The 22282-nt window shown below is 40.1% G+C and overlaps 1 protein-coding gene across 1 annotated transcript in view; it reads right to left on the reverse strand.

Moving 5' to 3' along the window:
* The window catches only part of LOC135093699 (targeting protein for Xklp2-like), an 81543-nt gene that overhangs the window by 13010 nt on the left and 46251 nt on the right, over positions 1 to 22282 (reverse strand). Inside the window, exons 8-10 of the mRNA XM_063993212.1 lie at positions 19501 to 19621; positions 16836 to 17009; positions 414 to 587 (exon numbers count right to left, since the gene is read on the reverse strand). Of these exons, the coding sequence (XP_063849282.1) occupies positions 414 to 587; positions 16836 to 17009; positions 19501 to 19621 (469 nt within the window). The remainder of the gene's footprint in view (positions 1 to 413; positions 588 to 16835; positions 17010 to 19500; positions 19622 to 22282) is intronic.

The following is a 22282-nucleotide window of genomic DNA, read 5'->3' on the forward strand; positions in this document are numbered from 1 at the left end:
GAAGTCTCAATTATCATAAAAAATGGTCAAAAAGATTGAGGTAAGTGACGGAGTATAAACTCAAAACAGAGAGAGAGAGAGAGAGAGAGAGAGAGAGAGAGAGAGAGAGAGAGAGAGAGAGAGAGAGAGAGAGAGAGAGAGAGAGAGAGAGAGAGAGAGAGAGAGAGAGAGAGAGAGAGTGTACAATGGATGCTGATGCTACTGGATGGTTGGGCAGGAAGGAATACAGAGAGGAGGAGAGTGAACAGTGTTAGTTAAACATGAAGAAATAGATGGAAAGATAAGAAAGAGGGTTGTGAAAGGTAGGCATGTCAGATGATCATGAAACACAGAAATGTGACCTGGGATGCAGCAGCCTGGTGCTCCACAGCAAGACCTCACTATTGCACAAGGAACAAAGATAATCAGCTCACCTGTGCCTTAAACTTTTCCTGCTTCACCATGCCACGCTGGTCTGCCTGCAGGTTGAAGGGCTGGGGCTGTGTGGGGGTTGGAGGCCTCTTGGCTGGTACTCCCAACAATCCACTCTCAAAGACTGGCATTGGTTGTGCATGAAACTCTGCAAGACTTTTCTCCTCCTCTATAAACTGAAAATGTTTAAGATAATCACCAATTTTGCTCTGACTGGAAACAAAATAATTCCTGCAAAATAATGTAAAGTGGTGTGACAAAATCCATCCTCAATTGAAAAATAAAGTGTTATAAGTTATAAAACATTTATAACACACACACACACACACACACACACACACACACACAAAGAGCCTAGTCCTGTATTTCACAACTAGGTAAACACACACACACACACACACACACACACACACACACACACACACACACACACACATACACACACACACACACACAGATTGAGCAGATGGGAGGAATATATTGATGCTAGAAACAAGTACAATAAGATAAGAATGGAGAGAAGAAACTATGAAAGAGATATAATAGATAAGTGTATAAATGAACCCAAACTATTCTTTAGACATATTAATGGGAAGATTAAGAGGGAAGGTGTATCAAGACTGAAAGTTGAAGGAAAATCTATGAGGATGCACAGGACATGGCAGAGTTTATGAACAATAGTTTCAGATTGGTATTTACTGTGGAAAGGGAGTTTGATACTGGAAGGGATAAGTTGGTGAGGAATATACTAAGTACAGTCCCAGTCAGTTATGAGGAAATACTTAAAATGATGGAAGAATTTGATGTAAATAAAGCAACTGGTCCAGATGGAATATCATACTGGATATTGAAGGAATGTAGAGAACAACTGGCTGATAAAATTCAGTCTAGTGGTGACATCACTATCACAGGGAAGAGTACCGAAAGATTGGAAGAGAGCAACTATTACACCAATATGCAAAGGAGGAAATAAGGAAAACCCACTCAATTATAGACCAGTGTCCTTGACTAGTGTTGTAGGAAAATTATGTGAAAGAACAATAAAGGTAAGATGGACGGAACACATGGAAAGAGAAAAGTTTTAGTAAATTGTCAATTTGGATTAAGGAGGGGAAAATCATGCTCCATGAACTTATTGTCCTTTTATTCAAAGATAGTCGATATTGTGCAGGAGAGAGACGGATGGCGTGGATGGTGTCTACCTAGACCTGAAGAAAGCATCTGACAAAGTATCACACCGAAGACTGCTATGGAAGATAAAAAATTATGGAAAAATTGGAAGATGACTGCTAGAGTGGATGGAGGATTATCTGGATAATAGAGATGAGAACAGTAATACATGACCAAAATTCATCTTGGCTGAAAGTAACTAGTGGTATCCCACAGGGGTCAGTATTGGGACCGATAATGTTTGTAATATATGTGAGCAACGTAAATGAAGAAATAGACAGTTATTTGAACTTATTTGCAAATGATACTAAGCCGATGAGAAAGGTAGAAAATGTAAATGACTGTATGGTACTACAAGATGATTTAAATAAGATAAATAGATAGAGCAAATCTTGGCAAATGGAATTCAATTTAAGTAAATGTAAAGTAACAGAGTTTGGTAAAAAGTAAGAAAAGAATACAATATCATTATGAGATGAATGGTGTGAAGTTAAAGAAGTCAAAAGAGGAAGTGGATTTGGGAGTAACAGTTAGACACATTGATAAATTTACTGGAGAGACGATGAATTTGTTAAAAAGAGTAAGAATGGCATTCTCATATTTGGATGAAGGAATGATAAAAAGTTCTTGATTTCCATAAAACCAAGATTGGAGTATGCAGCAGTGGTGTGGTCTCCTCATACAAAGAGGAACATCATAAAATCAGAAAGAGTACAAAGAGCAGTCACTAAGATGGTTCCAGAGTTGAGTAAATCAACCTATGAAGAGAGATTAAGAATGTTGGAAATTCCTACCCTTGAAAATAGGAGAGAGAGAGGAAATTTAATAAACATCTATATAATGATAAATGGTATGGAAAATGTGGACAAAGATTGTCTTATACATTTACACACAGAGAGTGCAAGGGGACACAATAAGAAGTTGAAGTTGACTGTAGAAGAGACATCAAGAAGTATAGTTTTCCTCAGAGAAGTGTGAACAAATGGAATGAACTCAGTGAAGACCTTGTCAATGGCGAAACTGTCAGTGCTTTTAAGATTAGATAGATATAGAGATGGGATACTATGAGATCACTCCCCTCCCGTAAACCACACCTAGGTAGATACACACACACACACACACACACACACACACACACACACACACACACACACACACACACACACACACACAATTCAGTTACTGAAAATCTGATTCCGGACAGACACATTGATAAAATTACTGGAGAGACGATGAATTTGTTGAAAAGAATAAAAATGGCATTCTCATATTTAGATGAAGGAATGATAAAAAAAATTGTTGATTTCCATTATAAGACCAAGATTGGAATATGCAGCAGTGGTGTGGTATCCTCATACAGAGGAATATTATAAAATTAGAAACAGTACCAAGAGCAGTCACTAACATGGTTCCGGAGCTGAATAAATCAACCTACGAAGAGAGATTAAGAATGTTGGAAATTCCTCATCATCATCACCATCATTTTCGTTTAGCGTCTGCATTTTCCCAATAGGGTGGGGTTGGACGGGCGATGACTGCTTTCCACAACTGGTGATCTCGTGCCATATGGTCTTCTATTCCCAATAAATTCATATCCTCCGTCACACACTTCCTCCACTTTTTCTTTGGCCTTCCCACCAGCCATCGGCCTCCAACCCTCACCTCCTCCACCTCGCTCAACACCCCTCCTTCCGCCCTTCTCACGTGCCTGAACAATCTCAGTCTTCTCTTCAACTCCACACATCTCAGCCACCTCACTGCTAGACCTCCCGTCTTGCCACCTCACTCCTGCCATATATCTCAAAGCTATGTAGAATATCTGTCAGTCTGTTTGTCAGTGCCCATGTTTCTGCTCCATACAGAAGAGCATATCTGACACATGCTCTGTATACCCTTCCCCTGATCCTCAGTTTTAAGCTACAGTTCAGCAATAAACTGGCAATTTCTTGCCATCTTCCCCACGCGGCTGCTACTCTCGCCCTTACTGCTCTCTCTACACCCGCTTCACAGTCCAACACATCTCCCAAGTAGCAGAACTGATGTACCTTCTCCAACACACCTCCATTCACCTCCAACCCGACGTCCTTGTCATCACCACTGACACCACCACCCTCCTCCTCCCACACACATCTTGGACATACAAAGTTCTGCACCCCTCTGAGATTCCTCAGACCTGAGCATTGTTGGTGACACCATTTATTACATCTAATACACAACACTGAGTTTGCTCCCACTCATATTCCACAACATCCACATGGCCATTTTTCTTACTGAATTTTTTCTCTAGCTTCATTTCCAGTCACCATTAGTTTTGTCTTCTCCATGTTTATTTTCAGTCCCCTCTGCTCCATCCCCTCCTTCCACCTATTAAACATGTCAGTCACTTCTTCCCTTGATTCTGCTGTCAATACCAAATTACCGGCATAGAGTAGCTCCCACGGGCCATCTCCTCTTGCCAGTTTAGTAGCCTCCTCCATTACTGTGATAAATAGTAGTGGACTAAGAGCTGATCCGTGGTGTACTCCCACTCTTATGTCAAAGTGCCCTGATGTTCCTGCCAATGTTTTCACCCTTGATCTTGATTCCACATACAGAGACATGACTGCAGTCACGAGCCTTTCGGGCACTTTTTGTTTCCTTAGTGCCCACTCAATCACTCTCCTTGGCACTCTGTAATGCCTTCTCTAGATCAACAGAGACATGGAATACCTTCTTCCTTTCACTGAACTTCTGTATTTGCCTCATCGTAAAACTTGCATCTGTTGTCGATCTTCCTGGACAAAACCCAAACTGTCGACCATCCACTTTTATCAGTTTCCTCAGCCTCTCCTCCAGTACCTTTTCGAACAGTTTCATTCCGTGTTCCAACAGTCTAATTTCTCAATATTTTCCACACTCCAAGGCATCCCCTTTTCCTTTATAGATTGGCACCGTCATACTATTTTTTCTAGATAAATACAACTAGGTAAATACTTGTCATGGACTGGAAAGATTTTGAACATGCAGATGTTCAAGAAAAATGGGATGAATTTATAAGGATATATAATACTGCCGTGGAGAAGTTTGAACCTAGAGGAGGAGCAAGATGTAGAAAGGGTAAGGAATGGTTCAATACAAAATGCAAAAAATGCTAGAAATTGTAAGTTAATTGCTTGGAATAGATGGAAGAAAAGGAAAACTGAGAGCAGATGGGAGGAATATACTGATGCTAGAAAGTATTTTGAGATAATAAGAATGGAGAGAAGAAACTATGAAAAAGATATAATAGAAAAGTGTATAAATGAACTAAAACTGCTCTTTAGACATATTAATGGGAAGATGAAGAAGGAAGGTGTATCAAGACTGAAAGCTGAAGGAAAAATCTATGAGGATGCACAGAACATACCGGAGATTATGATCAAAAGTTTCAGATTGGTATTTACTGTGGAAGGGGTTTGATACTGGAAGAGATAATTTGGTTAGGAATATACTAAGTACAGTCCCAGTCAGTTATGATAAAATACTTAAGATGATGGAAGAACCTGATGTAAATAAAGTGATGTAAATAAAGATCCAGATGAAGTATCAAACTGGATATTGAAAGAATGCAGAGAACAACTGGCCAAAATTCATATTCTAGTAGTGACATCACTATCACAGGGAAGAGTACCAAAAGACTGGAAAAGAGCAAATATTATAACTATATTCAAAGGAGGAAATAAGGAAAACTCACTAAATTATAAACCAGTGTCATTAACTAGTGTTGTAGGAAAACTATGTGAAAGAACAATAAAGGAAAGATGGATGGAACACTTGGAAAGAGATAAAGTTTTGGTAAATTTTCAATTTGGATTTAGGAGGGGAACTTAATGTCCTTTTAATTCAAAGATAGTTGATATTTTGCAAGAGAGACGGATGGGTAGATGGTGTCTACTTAGACTTGAAGAAGGCTTTCGACAAAGTACCACATTGAAGATTGCTATGGAAGATCAAAAATTATAGAATTGGAAGACTGCTGGAGTGGATGGAGGATTATCTGGATGACAAAGAGATGAGAACTGTAATACGAGACCAAAATTTATCTTGGCTGAAAGTAACTAGTGGTGTCCCACAAGTCATTGATGAGACCAATAATGTCTGTGATATACGAGTATGTAAATGACATGAATGGAGAAATACATAGCTATATGAACTTATTTGTCAATGATGCTAAGCTGATGAGAAGGGTAGAAAATGTAAATGACTGTATGATACTGCAAGATTATTTAAATAAGATAAATAGATGGAGTAAATCTTGGCAAATGGAATTCAATTTAAGTAAATGTAAAGTAATGGAGTTTGGTAAGAGTGGAAAAAAAAAAGAATATCTTTATGAGATGGATGGTGTGAAGTTAAAGAAACCTAAAGAAGAAATGGATTTGGGAGTAACAGTTACTGAAAATTTGACCCTGGACAGACACATTGAAAAATTACTGGAGAGACGATGAATTTGTTACAAAGAATAAGAATGGCATTCTCATATTTGGATGAAGGAATGATAAAAATTTGTTGATTTTCATGATAAGACCAAGATTGGAATATGCAGCAGTGGTGTGGCCTCCTCATACAAGGAGGAATATTATAAAATTGGAAGGAGTACAAAGAGCAGTCACTAAGATGGTTCTGGAGTTGAGAAATTCGACCTATGAAGAGAGATTAAGAATGTTGGAAATACCTATCCTTGAAAATAGGAGAGATTTAATAAACATCTATAGAATGATAAATAGTATGGAAAATGTGGACAAAGAATGTTTTATAAATTTAGACACAGAGAGTACAAGAGGATACAGTAAGATGAAGAAAGTTAACTATAGAAGAGACATCAAGAAGTCCTACTGCCTCCTCCCTAGGAGGAGGCAGTAGACACCTGCCGAAACAATAATTACTCCCAGTGAGGTCTAAAGCACTGTTCAGGGGGTGCTGTGAACTTATCATTAAACCCAGCTGTGACCTCACTGAACGTTTCCCTTTGTGTCTCACAACACAAGGGGGCAGTCACAGCCTGCCCTCTAAAGACAACTCTCTTCCTCCACACAAAACTACAAGCACCTAATAACACACACACCCTTCACCCAAAAATTTTAAAATCATCATGGTGACTCCTACACCAGCCTCGGAGTCCCCATCTGGGGAGGGGACCATAAATGTCCCCAGGTCGGACTGCCTTTCTGTCGACGACCCTAAGTGTCTTGACACCCCCCTCAACTTTTTCTTCATTAACTTCTGCAACATTCGCGGTCTAAGATCTAATTCTCAATCTGTAGAACACCACCTCTCCTCTTCTAAACCTCATCTTCTTTTCTGTTCCCTCCTACTTTCTCTATCCTCATTTTCGATCCAAAGCTGGATGCTGCATTTATGTGCACAATGACTTAACCTGCTCTCGTGCCCAAGCTCTTGAATCTTCCGAGTTTTCCACCATCTGGCTACGACTACAGTCACTCTCATACTAAATTTATCTGTGCTGTATACCTCTCTCCTAACTCCTCTGACTATAAGAAATTTTACTTCGGCAAATCACTTGTCTGCTAGATGGTGCCATTCACATGAGATACACTACACTTCGCCACACAGTCAGTTACTACGCAGACACCACACAAGTCGGACGTCGGTCCCACCTCCTGTTCTGTTGTTACGACTTCTGTTATCGAGGAGTGATAGGAATATTAGTTTTCTTGTTTGGATTATGTATTATGATTTCCATTACCTGTTATAAGGGTGGAATATTGTCTTTAGTTATCCGTTACCTGATTATAGGGCGGAGTATTGCCTATGGATATCCATTACCTGATAAGGGCGGAGTGTTGCCTATTTGAATCCGTTACCTGATTTAAGGGCGGATTATGGACTATAAATATCCGTTACCTTGTATAAGGGCGGATTATTGGTTATATGATATCCGTTACTTGGTATAAGGTGGATTATTGGCAAATATTTTATGCTATATATATATAACAATATTTGGGCACTCTCGTGAGCCGACATAGGTGCGAGATGGTTCCATCTTGTTACCCATTATTGGGGCAAGAGGAATATTGCCTTATTTACAAGCCTGGGGGCATTTGACTTCCCAGATTACTATAAGGAAGGAGTTTTTGATTTAAAGTTATCCTGTGTGTGACGTTAAGGCACCCGTGGGGTTATAAAAGGAACTGCTGTTAAAAGGGGTGGCATCTTGTTAACATTAGCCGCCATGTCTAGGACGCCTTCTGATGCTTGCCCCAGTCCTGAGAGATTCAGAACTACCAGCATGCCATGCACCTCAGCTAAGGTAAAGGAACTACACAAGGGGAGTAAACATGAAGAAAGATCCAGATCTAAGAGCCGTTCTACTCGTCATGAGAGGTTAAGTTACTCTCGGTCACCTTCCCCTTCTCCAAAATACGCTGGTGAAGACAGCACTGCGCCTTCTTTGGGCATGATTATGGATGCTTTGACTGAGTTGAGGAAAGACATGAACAAGCTTAAGAAGGAAAATAGGGCTGTGAAGTCAAAAGCAGTTCATAACAATGCTCCCCTGTAGGTGTCAAATAATACTTTGATGCCTGATTCTCAGGAATCACAGGCAGGATTTTCTGGATTTAGAACTCCACTGAGGGAGGACAGTGATGAGGAAGAGGAAATCCAGAGGGATGTTCCTCATGATAGTATATTGTTACAAGGTGCTAAGAATTATGGACCCATGGAAACTGTCTCAAAAGAACTTGACAAGGAAATTGCTGCAATGGTGAACCACCTGTTTATTAATGGCATGAGGCAGGAAGATTACAAAGCCATTGTAGAGGATGAGGTGACATTTAGACCAAATAACTGCCATGCATTAACTCAAGTGGATTGCAACCCACAGGTCCTGGACGCGCTGCCTGCAGAGGCAAAGAAGGCAGACTTCCGCTTAAGGGAAGTGGGAAAAAGATATTACCAAGGCAGCTACTATTGTTGTAAAATCGCTTACTGTGCTAGACAAGGTGGCACGTGATGAAGAGCACCAAATTATTGCAAATGAGGTGGCCATGCTCAATGGTGCATTGGCATTATTGGGTAATGCCCACTACAGAAATAACTTGAACAGGCGACATATCATAAAGAGGGACATTAATCCCAAATATTCTCATTTGTGTGCTGACAAGGCTCCCGTGACGGGTCTATTGTTTGGGGATGACCTGTCACAAGCCAACAGAAATATTGAGGAGGCAGAAAGGCTGAAAACCAAATTCACTTTTAAGAAGCCTACATCTTGGACTGCAAGCAGTGGCAGATTTGGTGGAGGTAAACAATGTAACTTTTTTGCCAAGGCCTCCTCCTGTGGATTCCAATCCAGATATCAGCCGTATGGTTTTCGCAGGATGCCCTCCAGTGGTGAACACAGGCGCTCCTACCCTGCTCAAGCTTGGACAACAAAAAACGTGAGAGGCCGGGGTCAACATAACCCCCCGGCGTTAACCCAGATGAAAGAACAATTTGAGGCTGGGGAACTTCACAAGTTTATCAATAAATGGCGTGTGATTACAAGTGGTCTGTTAATTTTGGATATGGTGGAACATTGTCATCTAAATATAGATGAAGCTAATATTGGATATTTATTTAGAGAGGATATACAATATGTCTTTAGTGAGGAAGATAAACTGATTATGCATTAGGAGGTTAAAAACTTGTTAGAGATAAAGGCCATCATAGAGACACATGGACAGGATCAACAAATACTTTCACCAGTTTTTCTGAGGAAGAATAAGACGGGGGATTATAGGATGGTGTTAAATCTTGAAAACTGAACAGGCATGTAGAATATACTCATTTTAAAATGGAAAATTTTGAACAAGTATTACAGTTGCTTAGTCAAGATTATATGGCTTCTATAGACCTTAAGAAAGCCTATTATTCAGTAAAAATTGCAGAGGAACAACAAAAATATCTGTGTTTTAGATGGTTGGATAAGATTTACCAGTTCACATGTCTACCTAACAGGTTTTCGGATGGTCCTCGTCTATTTACAAAACTTCTGAAGCCAGTTTTCTCTACACTTAGGCATAAAAGCCACAACATCACTAGTTATATTGATGATACGCTTCTGTGTAGTAGCTCTTTGCCGAGATGTTTTGATTGCATGAATGACAACATTCAGTTGTTGCAGAGTGTAGGTTTCTGCATAAATGTGGAGAAATCTGTTTTAAGTCCCACTACACGTATTGAGTATTTAGGTAATGTGATAGATTTGGTGGCCATGACAGTTACCTTGCCAGCGCGTAGGAGGGATGAGATTATACAGCATTGCTCTCTTTTAGTCAATAGACAGAAAGAAAAAATTAGAATTGTGGCAAAAGTGATTGGCCTGCTGGTGGCAGCAATCCCAGCTGTAGAGATGGGGAAGATGCTCTATAGGAGGATGGAAAAAGCAAAGATCAAGCCTTTGGAAGAGGCATGTGGAGACTTTAATAGATGGATGAACATTACAGGAGATTAGAACAGATTTAAACTGGTGGATTAAGGAATTGGAGAATCAAAACAGGAAAATATTCAGAAATGCACCAGATACTGAGTTGTTCACAGATGCTTAAAATCTAGGATGGGCAGGTTGCCAAAATAGCATCACTACCAATGGCAGATGGTCCCCTGAAGAGGTGCGTTCACACATTAATGCGCAAATTATTGGCTATGTTATTCTCATTGAGATCTTTTACACATCTCCTTAGAGGTTTACACATCAGGGTGTTATGTGACAACACCACAGCGATTAATTACGTGAATGAGATGGGAGGTGTTAAGTCAACAGTTTGTGACGACATTAGTAGGAACATCTGGGAATGGTGTCTTAGTAATGGGGTATGGCTGACAGCTTCCCACATACCAGGCAAATGTAACGTCATGGCCGAAGAGGCATCACGTTCCTTTAATGACGGACATAAGTGGCAGCTGAATGAGATGATATTTAAGGAATTGTGTTCTATATTTGGGAATCCTTGTATTGACCTATTCGCTTCACGTTTGAACAAACAAATGACTCCATTCTGTGCATGGACACCAGATCCAGAGGTTGCATATATTGATGCAGTTACAATTCCGTGGGCTAAATTTAAATTGGTTTACCTCTTTCCTCCCTTCTCTCTGATCTCTAGATGTCTGCAGAAGTTAAGGGAGGAAAGGACCAGAGGATGGATCATAGTGCCACTTTGGCCATCACAACCGTGGATGGGGGTGCTCCTTCAGATGCTAGTAGACGACCCTCGGGTCATACAGAGAAGGAAAAATGTGCTAATGCATCCGTCAACTGCTGAGGAACACCCAATAATGAAACACACAAATTTGATGGCTTGTCAGTTGTCCGGAAACAACTTGGAGAACGTGGCATATCTAAAGAAGGTACGGAAATCATTATGGCCTCTTGGAAACCAGCAACAGGTAGACAATACAACACTCACATCAAGAGGTGGACACTCTTTTGTAGTAGAGGGAACATTAATCCCATTGCACCATCTATAGCAGATATATTAAACTTTGTCTCATAACTTTCAAAGGAATGTGGGTTATGAAAGCATTAACACGGCGAGAGGGACTCTATCTGCAATAGGAATTATGGTGGAAGGCTGCAGAGCGGGCAATCACCCACTTGTCAACAGATGCGGGGAGTCTTCAACTTACGCCCTTCTACACCCAGGTATGCGACGACCTGGGATGTGAAACTTGTATTACAAAAGATAAGACTCATGGAACCACTACACAGCCTAACACTGAAAGACTTATCGCTAAAAATGGTGATGCTGATGGCAATGACAGAAGCAGCCAGGATCCAAACTTTGCACTTATTGTTGGTGAATATGGCATTTGGAGAAGAATCTGTTTCAGTTTTGTTAGGAGGTAACATCAAGCAATGCAGGCCAAAATTTAATGTTCGTACCATTGTCTTTAAAGCTTATCCTCAGGATTACAGATTGTGTGTAGTTAAGGCTATGAAAGAATATATAGAAAGAACTGAGAGGCTAAGGACAGAATCTGGAAATGCAGATGGGAGATTACTCATAAGTTATATAAAACCTCATAGGAGTGTTTCTAAGGACATGGTGGCAAGGTGGCGTAAGACCATGTTATGTAAGTGTGGGATTGATACCAAGAGGTACACAGCAGGTAGTATTAGACCTGTGTCAGTGTCTAAGGCCAAGGCACTGGATGTGCCTATTGCCACCATCATGGCAAAAGCTGGTTGGACGCAGGAAGCCACATTTGCTAAATATTATAATAAGGATATACAAGGGGAAATAGACCCTTTTCAAGAAGCAGTGCTAGGCTCAGTATAATGTAAGGTTTGAAATGTTATCAGCAGTAAAAATCATGTTCTATTTTCATAAATGACAATGGGGTTTTTGTAATAGGAACTTTTATTTACACCTATTTACAAAATGTGAATTTTGACAGAACCCTTTACATACAACACCCACATGACTTTAAAATCTCATGTGAACGGCACCATCTAGCAGACAAGTGATTTGCCGAAGTAAAATTACAGAAGTACATGAGACTTACTGTAGGTTAGTTGAAATGTGCTTCGGATTTTGCGAGGCACATCACGTCTGCTAGATGGTAGAGTTCACATGCCCTCCACTCCCTCCCTTTGTTAATTGATGATTCTTGGTTTACACAACAACAATTCACTGACTGGAAGGGTTGGGAGATAATATTTGATGTGGGTAGTTGTATCTTTAAAGACTGACTGTGTGGCGAAGTGTAGTGTATCTCATGTGAACTCTACCATCTACCAGACGTGATGTGCCTCGCAAAATCCGAAGCACATTTCAACTAACCTACGGTAAGTCTCATGTACTTCTGTAATTCTTTGACTACTTAACTTCCAAAGTGGAGCACATTCTGACCCTCTTCTCTATTGCAGAGATCTCCATTCTTGGAGACTTCAATGTTCACCACCAGCTTTGGCTTTCCTCTCCCTTCACTGACCATCCTGGTGAACTAGCCTACAACTTTGCTATCCTCCATGACCTAGAGCAATTAGTGCAACACCCTACTCGTATTCCTGACCGTCTTGGAGATACGCCCAACATTCTTGACCTTTTCCTGACCTCTAATCCTTCTGCTTATGCTGTCACCCTTTCTTCTCCGTTGGGCTCCTCCGATCACAATCTCATATCTTTATCTTGTCCTATCTCTCCAATCCCTCCTCAGGATCCCCCTAAGCGAAGGTGCCTCTGGCGTTTTGCCTCTGCTAGCTGGGGGGACCTGAGGAGGTATTTTGCTGATTTTCCTTGGAATGACTACTGCTTCCGTGTCTTTGTGTGCTGAGCGCATAACAGAGGTGATAGTGTCTGGCATGGAGGCGTACATTCCTCACTCTTTTTCTCGTCCTAAACCTTCTAAACCTTGGTTTAACACAGCTTGTTCTCGTGCTATACATGATAGAGAGGTGGCGTGGCCCACAAAAGGTACTTAAGCCTTCCATCACCAGAATCTCACGCACTTTATATTTCTGCCCGGAACCATGCCAAGTCTGTTCTCCAACTAGCCAAAAACTCCTTCATTAACAGAAAATGTCAAAACCTTTCAAGATCTAACTCCCCTAGTGATTTCTGGCATCTAGCCAAAAATATCTCCAATAACTTTGCTTCTTCTTCTTTCCCTCCTCTACTTCAACCAGATGGCACCACTGCTATCACATCTATTTCTAAAGCTGAACTCTTTGCTCAAACCTTTGCTAAAAACTCTACCTTGGACGATTCTGGGCTTGTTCCTCCCTCTCCTCCACCCTCTGACTACTTCATGCCACCTATTAAAATTCTTCACAATGATGTTTTCCATGCCCTCGCTGGCCTAAACCCTCGGAAGGCTTATGGACCTGATGGGGTCCCTCCTATTGTTCTCCGAAACTGTGCCTCCGTGCTTGCACCTTGCCTAGTCAAACTCTTTCAGCTGTCTGTCAACATCTACCTTTCCTTCTTGCTGGAAGTTTGCCTACATTCAACCTGTTCCTAAAAAGGGTGACCGCTCTAATCCCTCAAACTACCGTCCTATTGCTTTAATTTCCTGCTTATCTAAAGTTTTTTAATCTATCCTCAACAGGAAGATTCTTAAACATCTATCACTTCACAACCTTCTATCTGATCGCCAGTATGGGTTCCGTCAAGGCCGCTCTACTGGTGATCTTCTGGCTTTCCTTACTGAGTCTTGGTCATCCTCTTTTAGAGATTTTGGTGAAACTTTTGCTGTTGCCTTGGACATATCAAAAGCCTTTGATAGAGTCTGGCACAAAACTTTGATTTCCAAACTACCCTCCTACGGTTCCTATCCTTCTCTCTGTAACTTCATCTCAAGTTTCCTTTCTGACCGTTCTATTGCTGCTGTGGTAGACGGTCACTGTTCTTCTCCTAAATCTATTAACAGTGGTGTTCCTCAGGGTTCTGTCCTATCACCCACTCTCTTCTTATTATTCATTAATGATCTTCTAAACCAAACTTCTTGTCCTATCCACTCCTACGCTGATGATACCACCCTGCACTTTTCCACGTCTTTTCATCGACATCCAACCCTTCAGGAGGTAAACATATCACGCAGGGAAGCCACAGAACGCCTGACTTCTGATCTTTCTAAAATTTCTGATTGGGGCAGAGCAAACTTGGTATTGTTCAATGCCTCAAAAACTCAATTCCTCCATCTATCAACTCGACACAACCTTCCAGACAACTATCCCCTCTTCTTAAATGACACTCAACTGTCCCCCTCTTCTACACTGAACATCCTCGGTCTGTCCTTTACTTATAATCTGAACTGGAAACTTCACATCTCATCTCTAGGTAAAACAGCTTCTATGAAGTTAGGTGTTCTGAGACATCTCCGCCAGTTTTTCTCACCCCCCCAGCTGCTAACTCTGTACAAGGGCCTTATCCGTCCATGTATGGAGTATGCTTCACATGTCTGGGGGGGTTCCACTCATACTGCTCTTCTAGACAGGGTGGAATCAAAAGCTTTTCGTCTCATCAACTCCTCTCCTCTAACTGACTGTCTTCAGCCTCTTTCTCACCGCCGCAATGTTGCATATCTAGCTGTCTTCTACCCCTAATTTCATGCTAACTGCTCTACTGATATTGCTAACTGGATGCCTCCCCTCCTTCCGCGGCCTCACTGCACAAGACTTTCTTCTTTCTCTCACCCCTATTCTGTCCACCTCTCGAATGCAAGAGTTAACCAGTATTCTCAATCATTCATCCCTTTCTCTGGTAAACTCTGGAACTCCCTGCCTGCTTCTGTATTTCCACCTTCCTACGACTTGAATTCCTTCAAGAGGGAGGTTTCAAGACACTTATCCACCAATTTTTGACCACTGCTTTGACCCTTTTATGGGACTGGCATTTCAGTGGGCATTTTTTTTTATTAGATTTTTGTTGCCCTTGGCCAGTATCCTTCCTACATATAAAAAAAAAAAAAAAATAGTTTCCCTCAAAGAAGAGTGAACAAATGGAATGAACTCAGTGAAGACATTGTCAATGCCGAAACTGTCCATGCTTTTAAGACCGAACTGGATAGATATAGAGATGGGATACTATGAGATTACTCCCCTCCCATAAACCACAACTAGGTAAATACAACAACAACAACAACAACAACAACAACAACAACAACAACAACAACAACAACATACACACACACACACACACACACACACACACACACAGTAAAATCTCCAAAGGTGAATGTAATAGAGGTTCACCAACTTATCAAAATTCTAAATTGACTAAGGCATTACTAAATATCCTTGGAAACCCCTCTTACTGGCTCAAGGTCTTCAGTTTCATTCCCTTCTTCTACACATTGCTCTGAGGACATGATGCTAAGAAGGGCTGCTGGTTTCGATTAAAGGTTAGCAGGTTTAGTCTTTGCAATGAAGCTTTCCTGATGCAGTCTTCCTTTTCTGATCTGATCTGGTCTCATGTTTCTCTTAAATATCACTAAATTCTGCTTGGACTTTTTCTTTTTTTTTTCCCAAAAACTATTTAGTATTCTTATTGTTTCATTGTTACTGTTGTCAAAAGGAGTTCACCAATAATCAAATTTCAATTACATTTTTAATTTATGCAACTGTCTCCTCAGGCCTTCATCTCTTGTTATCAGTCCATTCCCATCATACTTTTTCCAAACCTGCTACAAGGCCATTCACCTCCCACCATCCTGCTCACAGCTCAGGTGGCTCACACAACATGCAATGCTCATTGTGGGCACTGTAACCAAATCTCTTACCATGCACCACAAAAGACCTTGAAATACAATTCTGGTTATGAGTGTGCAACCTGCTCACAAAAATGTTTGGATCATATGAATACATCAAAAAAGGATTAGAAAAGAGAAAAAAGAATAACACTGAAGATGAAGAGGGAGACAGAAAGAGGAACTACTACTGAAAACTATCCACCCGGAAAGTTTTGATCGAACCTTGCAACAATAAGGGGGTGGCACACCCTGACACCCTCACCTTTATAATGAGAGGCAAGGTACCAGATCCCTTTTATACATGCACTGATATGTTATTAGTGATCACATAAAGTTTGTATGAAAGTAAAATTGAAAATAGGTATCTTCACTGGGGCACAGACACTTAAGCTAAAATTCAAATGCATTTTTCTCAAAACTAGTACAAAATTAACTTCAAAATTACTTTCTACTTTTGTTTTTTAATCAAACTTTCAGACCTGGAAGATTAAATACTATAGAAAAATCTGGCCTGTTGTTAAAGAAAAGTGTATATATAGCAAAATTATAATTTTAAAAAAATTTAAAACAGCAAATTAATGAAACAGTTTTCAAAACATGACAAAATATTACAATAACAATAAATTATCACATGTGAATGTTACAAAGAAAACCGTCAAAAAATGGCTAAGAAAAATTAATTCAAAATTTTAAATATAAAAAAATATAATAATAATAATAATAATAATAATAATAATTTTTCATTTCACCTGATCAGCTTAAAATTTTCATGTGATAACCAGGGTACAAATATACATAAAATATATATTATTCATGATTACAGATGCAATTTTTTATTTATAGCAGACTCTCCCCCTTAACTCAATTTCCAAGTTCAAGAGAATTTGTACCTGAACTTGAGCAATTCTTCGCCAAAACAGGCATACAATCCTTGTGTCTGGCTCACACCAGACAAACATCCCACACATTCACTTGAGTGACACAGGTTTGCATGGAAAAAGTTAAAAATAAACTCTAAAGGTACAAAAAGAGCTCACCTTCTTTATCTTTTCCTCTTTCTGCTGCTGCTTTGTTTTGTCTCGCAAATCAAAACTGAAAGGCATTACTTTGGTGGCAGACCTCTTCTTCCCCTGACCTACAGAGTTCACTGACAGGATGGATTCATCTGCCTGCTCATGCTCTTCTCTCTTAAAGGCTGAAGCTGCCTCAGCCTGCAAGAATTAAACAATCTGTCACTAGTCTGATACAGCAGAGTGCATAAAAGAAAAAAAAAACACCTAATTAGTGTCATTATCCTGCTATGTACCAGGTCAACTTACACGCTAACAAGCTCATTCCCTGAGGGAGGTGCTCTCCCCCATGTAGAGTCAATCTCCATTTAGTGATATTTTATTTACAAATTACATAACTTATGAATGTATAAACTTTGTCATTTGTTCCAATTCACAATGCTCAGAAATAAAAACCAAAACACAATTATCTCAAAATAACTTTACAAATCATAAGAACAGAAAAATTAAGGAAGCAGCAAAAATCCACCATGCCGACAAGTGGCAGACCCTGTGTGAAACAAACCTACCATTTCCACTATCATCCCCATCCATACCTTTGCATAATTTTTTTTTAAGTTCTATAATGACCCAGCACTAACAACCTGATTATTAAGTCCATTCCATTCATCTACCACTCTATTTGAGAACCAATTCCTTCCTATCTATATTTTAGATGTAGCCTTTTCAAGCTTATGGTGTTCAATATCTCAAAAGCTCAATTCCTTCATCTATTTACTGGATGCGTTCTTCTAAATAACTATCCCTCTTTCTGTGGTACTAAACTATTCCCTTCTTTACACCATAGTTTGACTGTGCTGTAAAATTTCAGTCACTTGCTAGCTACTACATGGCTCAGGTTGATTCCTTCATGTGCCCAGCATACATAGTCCAAAATGGTGGATTGCCTACTGTCATTATGTCAATGAAACGACATTTTTCCATGTGTTATGTACTGGTCATTGCTGCTGTACTCCATCCACATCACACAGCCCATCACTTTCCTACTGGTAACTGAAGACCAGCTGTCTACTATTTGTATTGTGCAAGTAGTTGTAATAACTGTCTTTCAAAACTGTCAAAATGTACTGTTCATTAATAATTTTCCTTAAAAAGAATGGGAGATTCCAAAAGAACTAACAATCAGTAAGTTCATTCTCAACAATACCAAGCCTTTTATCAGTGTTCACAAACAGGATAAGTGCAACACTTTATTCAAATCAATCATAAGAGCAACCAAGATTTTGACACACTTATTCAACAAATGACAACACCCATGCCATTAATCAAGTACCAGGAAAATACAGGACATAAACAAAACTATAATGCATGCTTTTAATCAATCTGTGCATGTGCCTGACTAACACACACACACACACACACACAGAAATATATATATATATATATATATATATATATATATATATATATATATATATATATATATATATATATATATATATATATATATATATATACTCGTATAGTGGGACCTCAGTTCTCGAACTTAACTTGTTCCTGAATGCCGTTTGAAATCCAAAATTTTTGAAAACCAAAACTATTTTCCCTATAGGAATCAATGTAAAAAGGTTTAATTTGTTCCCAGACACCAGTCTACACTGTCTTAACAGCTTAAGACAAATGCTCCCACAACCAAGATGGCTGCTTCACATCTCCAGCTCACAAATTGCTTATCTAGAAAGGATGTAGTGAGTGAACTTACCAACACAGAACTCATCAGAGGATGCTGTTAAGACAGATCTAATGAGGGAAGCCTTACAGAGGGACACAGAGAGGAGCAATCCACTTACTGCCGAACTTAAGGTGATCATAACACTTTGACATTTTGCTGCTAGGAAAAGCTACAGGAAAAATGCACTTCTGCATTAGTGATGGCACTGGGGGTCATCCAGAGAGCCACGGGTGGCTACTCCTGAGCCCAGAGAATTATTTGTTTACATCAAGGCTTTTCAACAGGACCACATTTACCTTATTACAAAGACTGAATTACTGTCTTACACTCCATACCTGTCCTCCAAATATATAAAAATGAAGTAGATATTTATAGAAACTATAAATCAGTAATAAATGGCAGTTTTTGCTGTCTTTTTAATATTTGAAATCAAGTAACTTTGTTCTAGAACCAAATTATGGCACCACAACCAAAGCAATAATGAATCTAAAATTTTGTTTGAAAGACAATTTGTTAAAAAAAAAAAAAAGAGGCATTCAATAACCAAGGTTTCAATGAATGTGTGTGTGTGTGTGTGTGTGTGTGTGTGTGTGTGTGTGTGTGTGTGTGTGTGTGTGTGTGTGTGTGTGTGTGTGTGTGTGTGTGTGTGTGATATATATATATATATATATATATATATATATATATATATATATATATATATATATATATATATATATATATATATATATATATATATATATATATATATATATATATATATATATATATATATATATATATATATATAACATTTATTATATTATTTGCAAGTGAAAAATATTCACTATTGCTACTTGCATATGTTATCAATAGTGATAAGTACTTAAAAAAAAAAAAAAACCTGTATGCACAGGTTCAGACTGTTGATGGGGGCAACCTTCCATCCCTGTGATCATAACTAAAGATCACACAACTTACTTTCTTTGTGTCTGTGATGTTGAATGGCTCTGGCACAGTTGGAAGTTTCTTCTCCACACTTGCACCAAGGATAGGTGCTTCTAAGACCTTCTTGTTCACTGGTCTGGCCTTGAAGGTGTGTCTGCAAAATAAATTAATAGTACATATAGTAATGTTTAATAAATGGAAAATATCAAAAATAACTGGAGAACCCAAACAAGCCACCAAAACCAAAACAAGGGAATAACAGAGGATCAATGGAAAAAACAGCAACAGTTCGTTGTTCAGAGTAAGCAGGTGTGAGCTTTTTTTTTTACATTAGAAATTCCTCCAAAATTCTGCCAATATTAAAGCTTATATATCTCAAGTTTCAACTATATGATTTTTTGTGAAACATGTATCAGCTTCCTATAAACAGAAAATTTCAATCAATAAAACCAATAAGGAGTTTTTAATGTTCAAAAGCACATTATGTACATGAAGAGTTAAAGTAAATGTTAGTTTTTCTTTTTCTTTTTTTTCCTTTTATGTACGAAAGACCGAAAAAAAAAAAGGGGTGGGGGCACAGATATACCAGTCTCCGAACAGGGTCCAAAGCAGTAGTCAAAAATTGAAGGATAAGTGGTTATCTGTGGTGACTCACTCGACTTAAGACACTTGGTATAATTTACGGCAGAGTGAAAGGCTCTCATACTCCTGGGTCAAGGTAAATAATACTGTACGAGTATAGCTGATAGCTTTTCAACCAATGTGGCTCAGCAGGATGTTGCTCCAAGCAACCCAACAGGGTAGGAGACAGATTGAGGGACTATCTGAACAGGGAAACCAGATTTCCATAGGGGTGGCACTTGGAATGTTCTGCAGCATCTCTCTCTCTCTCTCTCTCTCTCTCTCTCTCTCTCTCTCTCTCTCTCTCTCTCTCTCTCTCTCTCTCTCTCTCTCTCTCTCTCTCTCTCTCTCTCTCTCTCTCTCTCTCTCTCTCTCTCTCTCTCTCTCTCTCTCTCTCTCTCTCTCTCTCTCTCTCTCTCTCTCTCTCTCTCTCTCTCTCTCTCTCTCTCTCTCTCTCTCTCTCTCTCTCTCTCTCTCTCTCTCTCTCTCTCTCTCTCTCTCTCTCTCTCTCTCTCTCTCTCTCTCTCTCTCTCTCTCTCTCTCTCTCTCTCTCTCTCTCTCTCTCTCTCTCTCTCTCTCTCTCTCTCTCTCTCTCTCTCTCTCTCTCTCTCTCTCTCTCTCTCTCTCTCTCTCTCTCTCTCTCTCTCTCTCTCTCTCTCTCTCTCTCTCTCTCTCTCTCTCTCTCTCTCTCTCTCTCTCTCTCTCTCTCTCTCTCTCTCTCTCTCTCTCTCTCTCTCTCTCTCTCTCTCTCTCTCTCTCTCTCTCTCTCTCTCTCTCTCTCTCTCTCTCTCTCTCTCTCTCTCTCTCTCTCTCTCTCTCTCTCTCTCTCTCTCTCTCTCTCTCTCTCTCTCTCTCTCTCTCTCTCTCTCTCTCTCTCTCTCTCTCTCTCTCTCTCTCTCTCTCTCTCTCTCTCTCTCTCTCTCTCTCTCTCTCTCTCTCTCTCTCTCTCTCTCTCTCTCTCTCTCTCTCTCTCTCTCTCTCTCTCTCTCTCTCTCTCTCTCTCTCTCTCTCTCTCTCTCTCTCTCTCTCTCTCTCTCTCTCTCTCTCTCTCTCTCTCTCTCTCTCTCTCTCTCTCTCTCTCTCTCTCTCTCTCTCTCTCTCTCTCTCTCTCTCTCTCTCTCTCTCTCTCTCTCTCTCTCTCTCTCTCTCTCTCTCTCTCTCTCTCTCTCTCTCTCTCTCTCTCTCTCTCTCTCTCTCTCTCTCTCTCTCTCTCTCTCTCTCTCTCTCTCTCTCTCTCTCTCTCTCTCTCTCTCTCTCTCTCTCTCTCTCTCTCTCTCTCTCTCTCTCTCTCTCTCTCTCTCTCTCTCTCTCTCTCTCTCTCTCTCTCTCTCTCTCTCTCTCTCTCTCTCTCTCTCTCTCTCTCTCTCTCTCTCTCTCTCTCTCTCTCTCTCTCTCTCTCTCTCTCTCTCTCTCTCTCTCTCTCTCTCTCTCTCTCTCTCTCTCTCTCTCTCTCTCTCTCTCTCTCTCTCTCTCTCTCTCTCTCTCTCTCTCTCTCTCTCTCTCTCTCTCTCTCTCTCTCTCTCTCTCTCTCTCTCTCTCTCTCTCTCTCTCTCTCTTTTATGTACCAAGGACACTGGCCAAGGGCAACAAAAATCCAATTAAAAAAAAAATGCCCACTGAAATGCCAGTCCCATAAAAGGGTCAAAGCAGTAGTCAAAAATTGAATAAGTGTCTTGAAACCTCCCTCTTGAAGGAATTCAAGTCATAGGAAGGTGGAAATACAGAAGCAGGCAGGGAGTTCCAGAGTTTACCAGAGAAAGGGATGAATGACTGAGAATACTGGTTAACTCTTGCGTTAGAGAGGTGGACAGAATAGGGATGAGAGAAAGAAGAAAGTCTTGTGCAGTGAGGCTGCAGGAGGAGGGGAGGCATGCAGTTAGCAAGATCAGAAGAGCAGTTAGCATGAAAATAGCGGTAGAAGACAGCTAGATATGCAACATTGCGGCAGTGAGAGAGAGAGGCTGAAGACAGTCAGTTAGAGGAGAGGAGTTGATAAGACAAAAAGCTTTTGATTCCACCCTGTCTAGAAGAGCAGTATGAGTGGAACCCCCCCAGACATGTGAAGCATACTCCATACATGGACAGATAAGGCCCTTGTACAGAGTTAGCAGCTGGGGAGCTGAGAAAACTGGTGGAAACATCTCAGAACGCCTAACTTCATAGAAGCTGTTTTAGCAAGAGATGAGATATGAAG

The sequence above is a fragment of the Scylla paramamosain genome, chromosome 43 (genome assembly GCF_035594125.1).
Source record: "Scylla paramamosain isolate STU-SP2022 chromosome 43, ASM3559412v1, whole genome shotgun sequence".
Lineage (NCBI taxonomy): Eukaryota > Metazoa > Arthropoda > Malacostraca > Decapoda > Portunidae > Scylla > Scylla paramamosain.